This window comes from Periplaneta americana, chromosome 9 (genome assembly GCF_040183065.1).
Source record: "Periplaneta americana isolate PAMFEO1 chromosome 9, P.americana_PAMFEO1_priV1, whole genome shotgun sequence".
Classification (NCBI taxonomy): Eukaryota; Metazoa; Arthropoda; class Insecta; order Blattodea; family Blattidae; genus Periplaneta; species Periplaneta americana.
Window position 1 is genome coordinate 168,216,946 of NC_091125.1, and position 12,792 is coordinate 168,229,737.

At 33.9% G+C, this 12,792-nt stretch overlaps 2 protein-coding genes across 4 annotated transcripts in view; one reads left to right on the top strand and one right to left on the bottom strand.

Annotated features, from left to right (window-relative positions):
- Positions 1–3,736, bottom strand: part of Oseg5 (intraflagellar transport protein Oseg5) — a 39,821-nt gene extending 36,085 nt beyond the window's left edge. For 2 of the 3 annotated variants that reach the window (XM_069836328.1, XM_069836327.1), the window contains exons 1-2: positions 3,577–3,736; positions 2,560–2,723 (exon numbers count right to left, since the gene is read on the bottom strand). In XM_069836328.1, the coding sequence (XP_069692429.1) occupies positions 2,560–2,723; positions 3,577–3,671 (259 nt within the window). In that variant the 5' untranslated portion in view covers positions 3,672–3,736. The remainder of the gene's footprint in view (positions 1–2,559; positions 2,724–3,576) is intronic. The other variant, XM_069836329.1, reaches the window with a different exon arrangement.
- A 485-nt stretch (positions 3,737–4,221) lies between these two features.
- LOC138706716 (ATP-dependent RNA helicase DHX33-like) overlaps positions 4,222–12,792 on the top strand; it is a 38,264-nt gene continuing 29,693 nt past the window's right edge. The window contains exons 1-4 of the mRNA XM_069836331.1: positions 4,222–4,708; positions 5,153–5,285; positions 5,364–5,529; positions 11,039–11,172. Coding sequence (XP_069692432.1) covers positions 4,509–4,708; positions 5,153–5,285; positions 5,364–5,529; positions 11,039–11,172 — 633 coding nt within the window. The 5' untranslated portion in view covers positions 4,222–4,508. The remainder of the gene's footprint in view (positions 4,709–5,152; positions 5,286–5,363; positions 5,530–11,038; positions 11,173–12,792) is intronic.

A 12,792-nucleotide genomic window follows, 5' to 3' on the forward strand; every position in this document is an offset into this window, starting at 1 on the left:
GCAGCACTATCATCCTCTGTTTTATAAAATAACAATAAAATACAATACTCCATTGTTTTCATTGTTCAGGTATAGAAGGGAATCTAACATTAATACGTGAATAGCAAAGAAATAATTTGACAGGTTCAGTTTTTGTACTATATTTTGTATATGTTTGAGTATGCATGACAAGCTTATGCTCGTAAATTCAACATTAAAGACTGTGTAACAAGCTTCACCGGACATTAACGATAACCGTTAATGTATATCCTTTGACATGGAAAATGGCCGCTCTCCTGTAGCATGAATTTCTGTTCTGTCGTTCGGGTTAACACAATATTCACACGGGAAAATATTAAAGTTCGGTTCACAATAAACCGGGAACGGAAACGACAACGAGAACGATAACAGAAATGTTAAAATAAATGTATTTAAATGTGAGCATTCACAATTAACTATTGTGAATGTCCATGTTGAATCTTTCGTACACCACTTTTAACATTTGAATATAAATAATTTATTAAATAAGACAAAACAAAAACTCAACAAACACAAAAACACACAAAACACAACACAAACACAAGAACTACATCACAATAACATACGAAAACAAAAACACACACAAGATCGCATCCTCATTCAGAAAACAGAAATACAACATGGCATACAGAACATAAAACACACTACAAAGACATCTCAACACACAAACAAATAAATACAACCACACAGGCGTATACAAACTCACATGCAATAGTTGCGACAGTTTCTACATTGGACAGACAGGCAGATCACAGAGGCGTATACTGGTTAAAGGGTTTGGGCTACCGCTGACCCTATTATTACACAAAATATATCTAACAATTACTTTAATTTTAATTACTATGGTAAAACTAATAATACAAAATTATTACATTATGTCATATTATAAACTTTTTCTTTTGTAATTTCCTTGGGCTACCGCCGGTAGCCCCGGTAGCCCGCAAAATACGCCCCTGGCAGATGATTCCAAACTCGATACAAAGAACACATTAAAGCAATAACCAGAGGACACAATATATCTACATCATATGCCGAACACATAACTAATGCCAACCACACATACAATAACATAAATACAGACATGGAAATCCTACACATACAACCCAAAAACAAAAAACTCAACACACTAGAACAATATGAAATATACAGACACACTAAAACACACTCTGATCACAATTCTCAACACACAGATCAATTTCAGAACACACACACTATTTGACACCACATTTCAACACTTTTCAACAATCGAACGCATCCACACAACAGGCAGCGAAGTTCGAGATGACGCCGAGATCTAGTAGGGTCTGAGGATGGTGTGAAGAAACATCGAAACAGCTGTAAGCCGCACATGCTTAAACAATTAACAGGGGTAAGATCGCCATTTAATCAATTATTTATATTGTGAATGCTCACATTTAAATACATTTATTGTAACATTATTTCCGTTATCGTTCTCGTTGTCGTTTCCGTTCCCGGTTTATTGTGAACCAGCCTTAAGCATCAAGGATGAAGTCATAGCAGCAATGTATTTGTATATCACGAAACGACGTATTCCCTACGAAGCCTTAATTGCTTAGTGATTAGCGTTCTTTCTTCTCGTTACAAAGACCGGGCTTCGAATCTCTCTATGTAAAACTCACGCCTGTAAACGGCGCACACGATGATTCCCGAGCTATTCCGAGGTGGGACTTGTCTCTGAACAGCGACCAATTTCCGTGTCAAAGGTTATACAACAGAGCCATTTTATAGACCTATGTAAAAAAACTTACAGATGTTACAAAATACTGTAGGTACTGCAGTTCACATTTACCTTGGTAATTTCACTGCATTGACTTTGTATTTAAGGAGGTCAGTTATCCTAAACTTTTTTCGTGGATTATCCTCGATTTCAGTATAGGAATAGTCCGTTCAATAACCCACCATCCTTTTCCTTACAAATCTATAACAATCCTCATTTCGCTGGAAATTTATTACATTGAATATAAATGCATAAATAATATAATATTTAATCTTCCTCAATTACGTGAGGTTGCCAAAGACAAAGAATGTCTAACAGTAAACATTTAAGGTGTGACATTTAAATGCCTCACAAGAAAACAGTTTACATAAATTGAAATGTACAGTATATTAAATGACTTACAATTAAGTTCACGAAAATTTAAAGTAAAAAGATAAAAGATTGTTTAAATAAAATTAAAAAATTAAATTGTAATTTGAACTGAAATACGCGAAAATTTCACAAGAAACTGTCACTTTGTAAAATATTTTTGCAAAGAAAATGTTATACGAAATCAACAAGATTCGAACATTCAACCTAATGGTATTACGTAATAAAACACTACTTTAACCACTGGAATACGCGGCATAATGTTAGTTAACTGATTAATATATCCTATAATCTGATGATAAAATAATAATTCAAAATATCTGGAAATACAGTAATTATGAAATTGTAAATGGTGCAATATATAAGCAGAAGAAAGACAGAAATGAAAATAATATGAAAAATTTTAAGAAAAAATCACGATTCTGCTCACGTACCGTCGGCTGAGGTAATTAGTAGAAGATCCAGTCCTTGTTTCTTGCCTGCGACTTGACCTCGAGGAAACCAATGGAGATCAGTAGGATACAATTCATTAGGCAAATCTGCCACTTTTATAGTTTCCTTTGTTACTAAATTCCATTTTAAGATAACGTGATCATCTCTGAAATACATGGAGTGAAATTAAATTTATAAGTTAATTATAAGTTTAAGAATTGCATCAATGATCAACTAAAATATGCTAGGCCTATATCTCTCCTTGATCTGTGCTGTAAGGAGCGCTAAGAGGAACAACATGTTGCCTAGGTAATTTAGTTTCATGCCCGCATTGATACTAGAACTGAATAAATATTTTAGAAATCATGTGTCATATGCACGGAGAATGCCCTATAACCACCACAAATTAAATTAAACATGTTTTTTTTTTAGTAGTTACTTAACGACGCTGTATCAGCTGGTACATTATTTAACGTCGATGGAATTGGTGACAGTGAAATGGTATTTGGCGAGATGAAGCCGAGGATTCGCCATAGATTACCTAACATTTGCCTTACAGTTGGGGGGGGGGGAACCTCGGAAAAACCCAACCAGGTAATCGGTCCAAACGGGAATCGAATTCACGGCCGAGCGCATCTCTGGGTCAGCTGGAAAACTTTTGCCATTGTCGCGCTGATGAAACTTTCGCTTATAATTTAGACTGGATACAGAATGGGACAAAATTAAAAAATTTTCAAGTATTTATATACAGTGGGCCGTATTACATGCAGATGCGCCTTTTCCTCTTCTGAACATTAACTTTCACTAATCTAAAATCAATTATATGAAATAATAGTTGACACTTCATGCTGTGAAATATTGTTAAAACAATTCTTACGGTAAATACACTTAGTTATGAACACTCTTCGATATTTTAAGAAAATATTATGTACGAGTACAACCAGTTTGTAGTAGATACCGGTATCCCAAATTATAATAAACGCATTACTTCATACACCTAGAAGGTGAACAAAACTAACCCACAAGAATACACCTCCTCAGTATTATTCCAACCAACACATCCTACAAGATCCGAATGTTTGGGTTCTTTTAGAAGTGATGTTTTAAATCGCATCTCTCCACAACGTCAAAACATCCATAAAAGCAACGCGAAGAATGTCTGCTAGTGCGCATGCTGAATGCATATAATGATAGCCAACGTTAGTCTAAGTTTATTAAAATGTAAGCTGTAAGATAAATTAACTCTAGAAGCATATCTGTATCTGACACGATAAAATTTACATAAATAAAGGATTATTTATTTTTTAATTGTTTATATTAAAGCTGATAGCAAAGTAATAATAATTGTAAATAAAAATACGCAGTGTTAATGTTGTCTATCATTAAACAATGGACTTGGCGTGCACATTTCTTTTCTTTTTTAATATGATTCAGAGCAGCGTCACCAATACTGCAACTTTGTCGCTAAATCTGTCAACTTTTAATCGGTTTTCGGTAATAATTTCTTTTAACGTTTCTATTGCTTAAATAGAGATTTTGATACTTTTTCAGTACTTTATAGGGATAAAAATAAAACTTTTTTTATTGGTAATAAGAAATATAGGGACTCTTGAATTACTGTTTGGCGACTTTCTGTATACTTTCGTTGGCGACACTGACAACACGGATCATGGCAGAGTGGTCAGAAAAGAAGAGAATAATGAGGGGATACGATGATGAGGTTTACATGTAACCACGCTTTGCTCGATATTCACATCATTGTACAGTATCCACGTTCTTGTCAGATATCAGCAAAGTGATCCATAAAAGAGTCTGTGCATTTCTTGATAACGTTTATAATACAATATTATTAATAATCATTAAAAGGATTGTGACAACTACTAGGTAGAACATGTAAAAGTGAGGTTATATTAATTTAATATAGTATAATCAGTCATTTTATTTTAGTAAAATGGAGTCAAAATATAGCTTGGGAGCAGGGAAAGTATTTCCAAAATTTCAGATGAATAAATCTACAAATCATATAAATTTCAATAACAATTTACCCAAGAAACCTAGACTTGATCAAAGCCCGGCCAGAGTCGTGCAATCTGGGACAGAAACATTACTTCAACAAAGAAAATCTCTTCCCGTGTACAGTGTTCGTAACAGGTATGTAAACTTTATACAACATGCTATAATTAGCAACATTACTATTTAATTTATACAAATATTAAAATTAGTAATAAATGACTATTTAATACCTGTTCATAGTTTTAGGTTATGACGTTTTATGTGTATTACATGTGTCAGTAACAATTTTTGTTATGTTGAGAGGAGTAAATTTCAAACAAATGATTGTGGTTATTTTGAAGTATTTCATATTTACATATTGTAAACACTAAATAAAGCTACATGTGTTTCATGAAATTGTAAGGATCTTTAAAATTACTGAGGAGAAAGGTATGAAATATATGTTCCAAGGAAAAATTTATCTTCCATCTTAACTAAACCTAAATTAGGCGTATCAGTTTCAGTCAACAGGCACTAGACCTACCAAAATTATTATAGTGTATGATGAAAAGAGTAACGAGACAAATGTTATTTCTTTTGCAGACTTCTAACAGAGATTCAGAAACATTCAACTGTTATACTGATTGGAGAAACTGGCAGCGGAAAAACAACCCAAATTCCTCAGTTTATGCACGAGATAAGATTGGAAAAAGATGGAAAGATTGGTGTCACTCAGGTGAGTATGGCTTAGTCCACATTACGTCATTTGTCTTGAGTTGCAGTGATGATACTAATATTTATCTGACTTCTCTAGCCTCGGCGTGTTGCAGCCATCACACTGTCACAGCGCGTGGCGCAGGAAATGAGCACTGAGTTGGGAGCTATTGTAGGATATACTGTAAGGTTTGAAGATGTCACTTCAGAATGTACCAAGTTAAAATATCTCACAGATGGCATGCTACTTAGAGAAGCAATGTTAGGTAAGAGTTGTCAATTACTATTTTTAAAATGTCTTCGTTTCATGCAGTGGCATTTTTATGTATCATTTTAAAAACCATAACTTTAGAGAGTCTGAAGTTCTAACAGTAGGCTTACCTTACTTGAAAGTTAAAAGTGGTAGAGTGAGTTAATGAACGTTATCATGAAGCATGGGGGGGGGGGGGGGGGTTTGTGTGTGTGTGTGTGTGTGTGTGCGCGCGTGCGTGCGTGTTTTTTAATTAATTTTTTTAGCTACTTATTTACTCGTTTATTTTATTTATTTATTTACTTATTTATATATTTATTTTAAGAAATACCAATCTATATCACAGACACACTCATTGCTAAAACTCCAGTTGTGAACGAAATTCCTCCATGGAAATGGGTGATTCCAGAACATAGCATACAAATTCCAGGAAATCATTCCAAAAATGATCCTGCATACATTCTTAAGTTAGATTCCATGGAACTACTCTGCAGTATACATATAAGGATCACCTTCAAATTTATACAGATGGATCTCTAAATCCTAATAATGGGACATCAGGAGCAGGGCATTATATTCCAAAATATCAAGAAAGTTATTTCATACCATGTTCATCCTCCTCCAGTCTTGACACTGAATTGCTAGCTATTGATGCTGCTCTTCAGTGTGTTACTCAAATTTCTGAAAAATCTATTTGCATACTTACCGACTCCAAGGGGCTATATTTAATATAATTAAATATGTACCAAACCTATATGCACATAGAATTATTCCAATTCAGAAACAACTAAGTAAACTAAAAGAACTCCAAAAGGAAATAACATTTCAATGGATACCTAGTCATTGTGGTATACCTGGAAACGAGAAAGTCGATAATATTGCAAAACAGGCAACATATTTGCAACCAAGACCTCTTCAAGTGATATCTCTATCCAGTGCTTTTGCTTCAGTAAAGTCTCATTTTACAAACCTATGGATCAACAATTGGCTCTCTTCTGACAAAGGAAAAATTTTACAGTCTGTACAAAAGAAACCAAATGACCTGGAAATGTACAAAAACTTGCCCAGACATGTTCAAACATTTTTAACAAGAGCCAGAACAGGTCACATTGTACCTACAACGATTTCAGATTTCTGATAATCCTACTTGTCTGTGGTGTAATAATCATGATGAAGATCTGGAACACATTCTTCTATACTGTCCATCCATAAACCACAAAAGAAGTAAATTAAAATCATCAGTACCAGTTGCAGAAGACACAGCCCTGCAGTATATATTGACTACACCCCAACTCTGGCAACTAGCAACAGGCATCTATAATGAACACCGATCAAAATACCCCTCATTTCTCGTGAGAAACAACAACTGAATAGACTACAGTGGACTATAGTGGACTTTATGTTGTCAGCAAACAGCTGGATACATTAAGAAGATTGATTTATATATTTATTTTGTTTATTTATTTAATGTTTGTTATCACAGGATGTAATTTGCCAATAAAGCTTCACTTATGAGGCAACTAAGCCAGGAGACAATGGGGTACATGTAACTCTGTCCCTATACAATTGCCGATGACGAAACTAAACAGTAAACATAATCATACACAAGCGACTGTTATCACTCTGAATTTTCAAGGGCAGTTGATGCAGTATGCACAATGGCGCAGTGAGTGCATCGTCACTGTTTGAATTCTGTCTGAAGTGAAGTACTGCGACATGGATATTGCAAGAGCAAACTACCGCTCTGTTATACAAGAGTCCTGTCAATGCTAAACAAATAATAAATAATGGGTAATTTCATAGAAGACGGGCACTTGGTTGAATATAGTAAGTATTACCAACTTCTTTATTTCAGAGTTAAATGTTAGTGATCTTTTAGTGACTTTTACATGTTAGTTCTAGGTTTTTTGTACTAGGTGTCACCGTGATATTCTTTTAATTTTATTGGTTATAGTTGTCATTTGTTCTAGAATTTTCGTTAATTTTGAATGGATAATGACTTTATCAGTTGTTCTTGGTTGTTTAACGTGAGTGGTGTTATGTTGTGACTGATGGCTAAAGCTATTGAAAGTTTCTCATTTTATGATTTTTGTGATTTTCTTTCGATTTGATTGGCTATAGTTGTCATTTATTCTAGTAGAATTTTCATTAATTTTTAATGGATAATGACGTCCTGTTCTTGGTTGTTTGACGTGAGTGGTGTTACATTGTAGATTTGTCTGCATTTGTCGAATGCGTATCATCATGCTTACGAAAGGACACTTTTCAGTGCCAATAATTTATTTTGTGTGCACAAGGTTGGAATTTTGAAGTAAGAGGGAAAGGAAGGAAACCGTGTTCTGAAATTTATCTATTAAATTTTGTGTCGATTTTGGTTTAGTTCTTTCGCTGGTGAAGAAGGATTGTGTTGAATGTTGAGAAGAAAACTGTTTTTCTGTGGGTTAAAGGAATTATTGACTGAATTTTCTGTAGAAGTGAAGGTGTAATAAGTGTTCAAAGAGAATTTCATTTAGTGTAAACACGTGGTTTATTTATGCAAAGTTGACTGTACGACAAAGTGTTGGTTTAGTTCTTTGTTACCTGCATGGTTTAAGTTTAGATTGCCTTAAAGCCTGTGTCATATACTTGAAGTGAAGAGGTTGTCGTTGAAGACTTCAATGAGAATTGAATTTTATTTGATAAGATTATAAATTATTATGTTTTGTTTTGTGTTTTAGTGATTTTTGGGAGTAAAGTGCGGACGAAAACTGCCAGAAAAGTACTACCAACTATGAAGTTCGAATGCCACGAAACGCCAAAAAAAATCGAAGGCGAAAAATTAAATATATTTTCATTTTTTTTTAGAGGGCTTGTTCTTCTTTAAAAATATGAATATATATTTGATTTTTCATCTTTGATTTTGTGATGTTTGGTGACATTTGAACTTCATAGTTGGCAGAACGTTTTTTGTAGTTTTCGTCAGCCATGTTGGATTTTGCCCGTCTTCTAGGAAATTACCAAATAATGTAGTGCAATTCTGCAAGCAGGAAAAGGAAGGTCCTAGTAATTCCATTGAAAAGAACCATGGAAAGAGTGGCTGTAGCTCAGGCGTCTCAAGGCCAATGCATAAAAGTTGTTACAGAGAGCAAATGTAGATAGCGTAGTCAGCTGAAGAGATAAGCGCAATACCTGAAGATAGCCGATCACTGATTCATGTCACACGCATGAGCGAGCTAAGTTGTAATGTCGCGGGAGAAATTCCACAAAGCTGCACTTTTGAGTTGTACTGTCACAATAGACAGTTGTTTTCGGAAGGAATAAAATTTCGTAAGCAGTTTGCAGTAGTAGTAATAATAATAAAAATAATAATAATAATAATAAATGTATTTTTTAGTTATGTATTAATGAGTAAAAAGAAGACATCTGAAGAACCATATATGTTACGTAATTATTAAAGCACAAGGAACTGGCCACCCTACCCAATTATCTCCTGGCTTAGTTGTCTCATAAGTGGTGCCTTGTTGGTATCATTTGTGAGGTTCAGACCTGTCTTCGGACAGTTGATTAGACGACAACAATACTTCATTTCTAGTAAATGGTTTTTGGTATCTCTCTTTGTTTTAAGTTTATACTATATTTAATAAAATAAAATTCAATTAAATACTAATAATAAAATTACAATTAAACTTGTTTGTTGTTAAGGTACGTATTCTTACGATAAGTCAATATTAATATATTAATTATAATAATAGTTAAATAACATGTTTCGTAATGTTTTCAATAATTAACAAAAACCAAAACGTCTTAGAAATTCACAATTATTTTAAATTAGAATTATTCAAATCTTAAATCTCGTCTCAAATTCTTTTCTAAAGTCCTTCAGTACTTCATTATATTTGTTACACTGGTCTTGATTCAAATTAGGTAACAATTTTATATTAATGAAGTGGTAAAAGTTACCCACTGAAACTTGCGACTTCCACAATTTCACTTTCCCTATGAAAGCTTTTATTTCTTCATACATATGCGGTAATAAGGACATTCTTTCCTCGGAGATGGAGACAACATCGTAGCGGTTACAGATGTCTATTTAAACGACGCGATCAATGACGTCATCTGGAGATACACAAACTACTCCTGCGTCTTGTTCCACTCTTACATAAAAAAAATAGAGAGAGGAGGAAGTGTTCTGAGAAGGCCCTATTGAGACGTCTGCTGTAGCTATAGAGAAAAATGTAAGGACAGTATGAAATGTAGTGAACGACTGTAGAAAAGCAGCAGAGAGTGATCAGAGAACAGTAGTATCCATGATTGGTCATTTTCTGTGTCTAAAGCTGCACATACGGGAGGTGAAATGGATCTTATTGTAGGAGCAGATAATGTTAGCAGTGTTAATCTCCGAGTACTAAAAGAATGGCACAACAGTGCTGTAAGGAGCATCACAAAGGAAAATGGGTAGAAGGCCTACGATAAAGTATGTGAAATAAGAAATGAATACGCGAAGAGCTGGTACAATGAAACACGTTGTTGAAAGTGTAATAATAAGCATCGTGGGTCTAGTACTATAACTAGATAACTGCAAATCTAATGTTTGCGTTGACACTCTAGCTCCATCTCACTTGCCGAATACTCCAGACGCACAGCATCTGCTGCTGAATTAGCCGTGAAGAAAAAAGTCAATAAGTATGCTCATCTTTTACACAATTATATCTTTGTCCCATTTGCTGTGGAGACCTTCGGTCCTTGGAGTCATGACGCAAAGTTTTGGTATCTCAAATCGGCCAAATTTTGATCTCCATTACTGGTGATCGCCGTTGCACTACTTATTTGCGTCAACGCTTAAGTATTGCTATTCAACGCGGAAATGCAATGAGCGTTTTGGGTACTCTTCCAGAGTCCAGCCCTTTGGACGAACTCTTTCTCTTGTAAAATTTATTTAGTATAGATAGATATTTTTAGAAGTATTTAATTTTTTCATTACAAGATAATATTTTATACAAAAAAAAAATTATGTCTTTTGAAATAATTAGGAAGTAGCTTTTGTGCATCCAACTTATTGTCTCCATGTATGGTAATGCTTTGTAGCAGAATTTTTAAATAAATTATTAAGCGTAAGAAACCATAATGAATCTCTAAGCTTACTACTTAAATAACCCACAGAAGTAAGATAACTCAAATATGTTCTATACGATTAATGTAGAGTAACAATGTGAATTAATGTTTTTATTTCTCCTTACGAGCAGAGTCAATTCAGTGCAGTGTTCCATTTATCGTATAAACGAAGCATACAGTACATCCTGTCCTGTATCTCAGACTAGCCAATAGGATCACACATAAACATACACAAGCCTTTCCCACGTGATCGGCAATTGTAATTGAATTGAGTAATACATCGCATACATCGCTGACTAGTAACATTATCTATGTATTTATTTATTTACTTATTTATTTATTTATTTTTAGTTATTTAGTTAGTTGTTTGTTTGCTTGTTCATTCATTCCTCTTGTTCATTTGTTCATTTATTTATTTATTTCACTGCTTTCAGATAATTTGTTGATGTCGTACAACATAATTGTGCTGGATGAAGCTCATGAACGAACCGTCCACACTGACGTTTTGTTCGGGATTGTGAAGCAAGCACAGACTCTTAGGAAGGAAAGGCAGATGAAACCTTTGAAGGTGAGACCAGTACCACAGCATTGAGAAACAATATAACCATTGGAACTTTGTAAAATATATGGAAAGAAAGTAGGTCTAGATATTTTGATGGCTCAGAACGAGACTGTTACAACTCAAAAATAGAGATTTTTCACTAGAGCCATTTAAAGTTTTCCATTCTATATGGCAAATCAGAGAATCATGGCACAACAATGTGCATTTATGTCCCACTAGGAAATTTTTAGAGTTTTAACACTTTCACATAGCATAGTTCTCAATTCAAGTGTTCAAATGATGGTAATAACTCAAAAAGTGAATTTTTTGAGTTGTAACAGTCTCGTTCTGAGCCATCGATTTAATTTATCATTTTTTAATATCTATTTATTTATTATCACTTTAAGGGGACCAGGTAGGTTGGATTGGGTTGGAATTATGAACAAAATTTTTTTGCGTATTCAAATTCCTTGGCATTTCAGAATTAATATTCTGCAATTTCAACTTTGAATGCCATCAGGAAGTAATGTTTTTAAATAGTAAATAACAATAGAAATTGTTCACTTAAAACTTTAAGTCGATTTTTCTTTGTTCTGTATTTTTTAAACTTTGAGTAAACTCAATGCTGAAATTATTAGAGATAGAAACATAATTTTTTTACTAGTTATTGTCTGTCATGTGTTCTTTCTGTTAAATATAATCTTCATCATATAAAAATTTCAACTTAAAAAACATATTTTGGAAAAAAAGTATAAACTTTAGACATTCGGCAAAAAATTAAGGAAAAATAACAAACATGAGTAACAGCAATCCTATTGTATTTAATAGACAGATAGAGGTATCGACCATGTTGTCGTAAAATTTCAAATTTGTATGTTTAATAGTTTAAGAGCGGAGAGTACCAAAACTTAATAAATTTAACATTGTCAAGATAGAAGGTACCCAGTCCCGTTATCAGCAATGGACTTATCACATCTGTTGGAGTAGCACATGAAGCTTTGAAATTTAGTTCACTTTGTCCAGATAGGTGGCCTTAGTTTTGTAGTCGCCTTCCTGGACATTTTATATATATATATATATCGGTTTTTTTTTGTGTAATTATAAATGTATTTTGCCTTACTGAGTAGGAAAACATGAAAAATAGCTAGTCAGATTGACCAGACCCAGGGTTTGAACCTGGGACCTCCTGAATGCGAGTCTAGTCCGTTACCACTGAGCCACCTCACTCGGTAACTTATCATTAATAATCGTAATAAAATTAAAATAATGGCCTTCGTAACATGTAGTTAAATATTTTTTCGTCTCTAATGCCATTTGCTAGGCCTACAATATTCACTTCTTCCCACATTAAATTCAATTCTGTTAGTCATCATCCTTGCTATCATCATATCATTGGAGGTAAGGGATTCTGTCTTACCTTGGACCCCTCCTCATAAATAGAATTACAATGACTGGGTTTACATAGGTAAAGAAAAGTTATTTAGCAATGCTATGTCAATTGTTAGGTTATCTAGCATCATTGGAATTGGTGATAGTGACAGTGAGGCAGTATTTTGGCGAGATGAGGCCGAGGACTCGCCATGAGATTACCTGATATTTATCTTAGAATTGAGGAAAACTTCGAAAAGAAGAGCAGCAGTACACTAG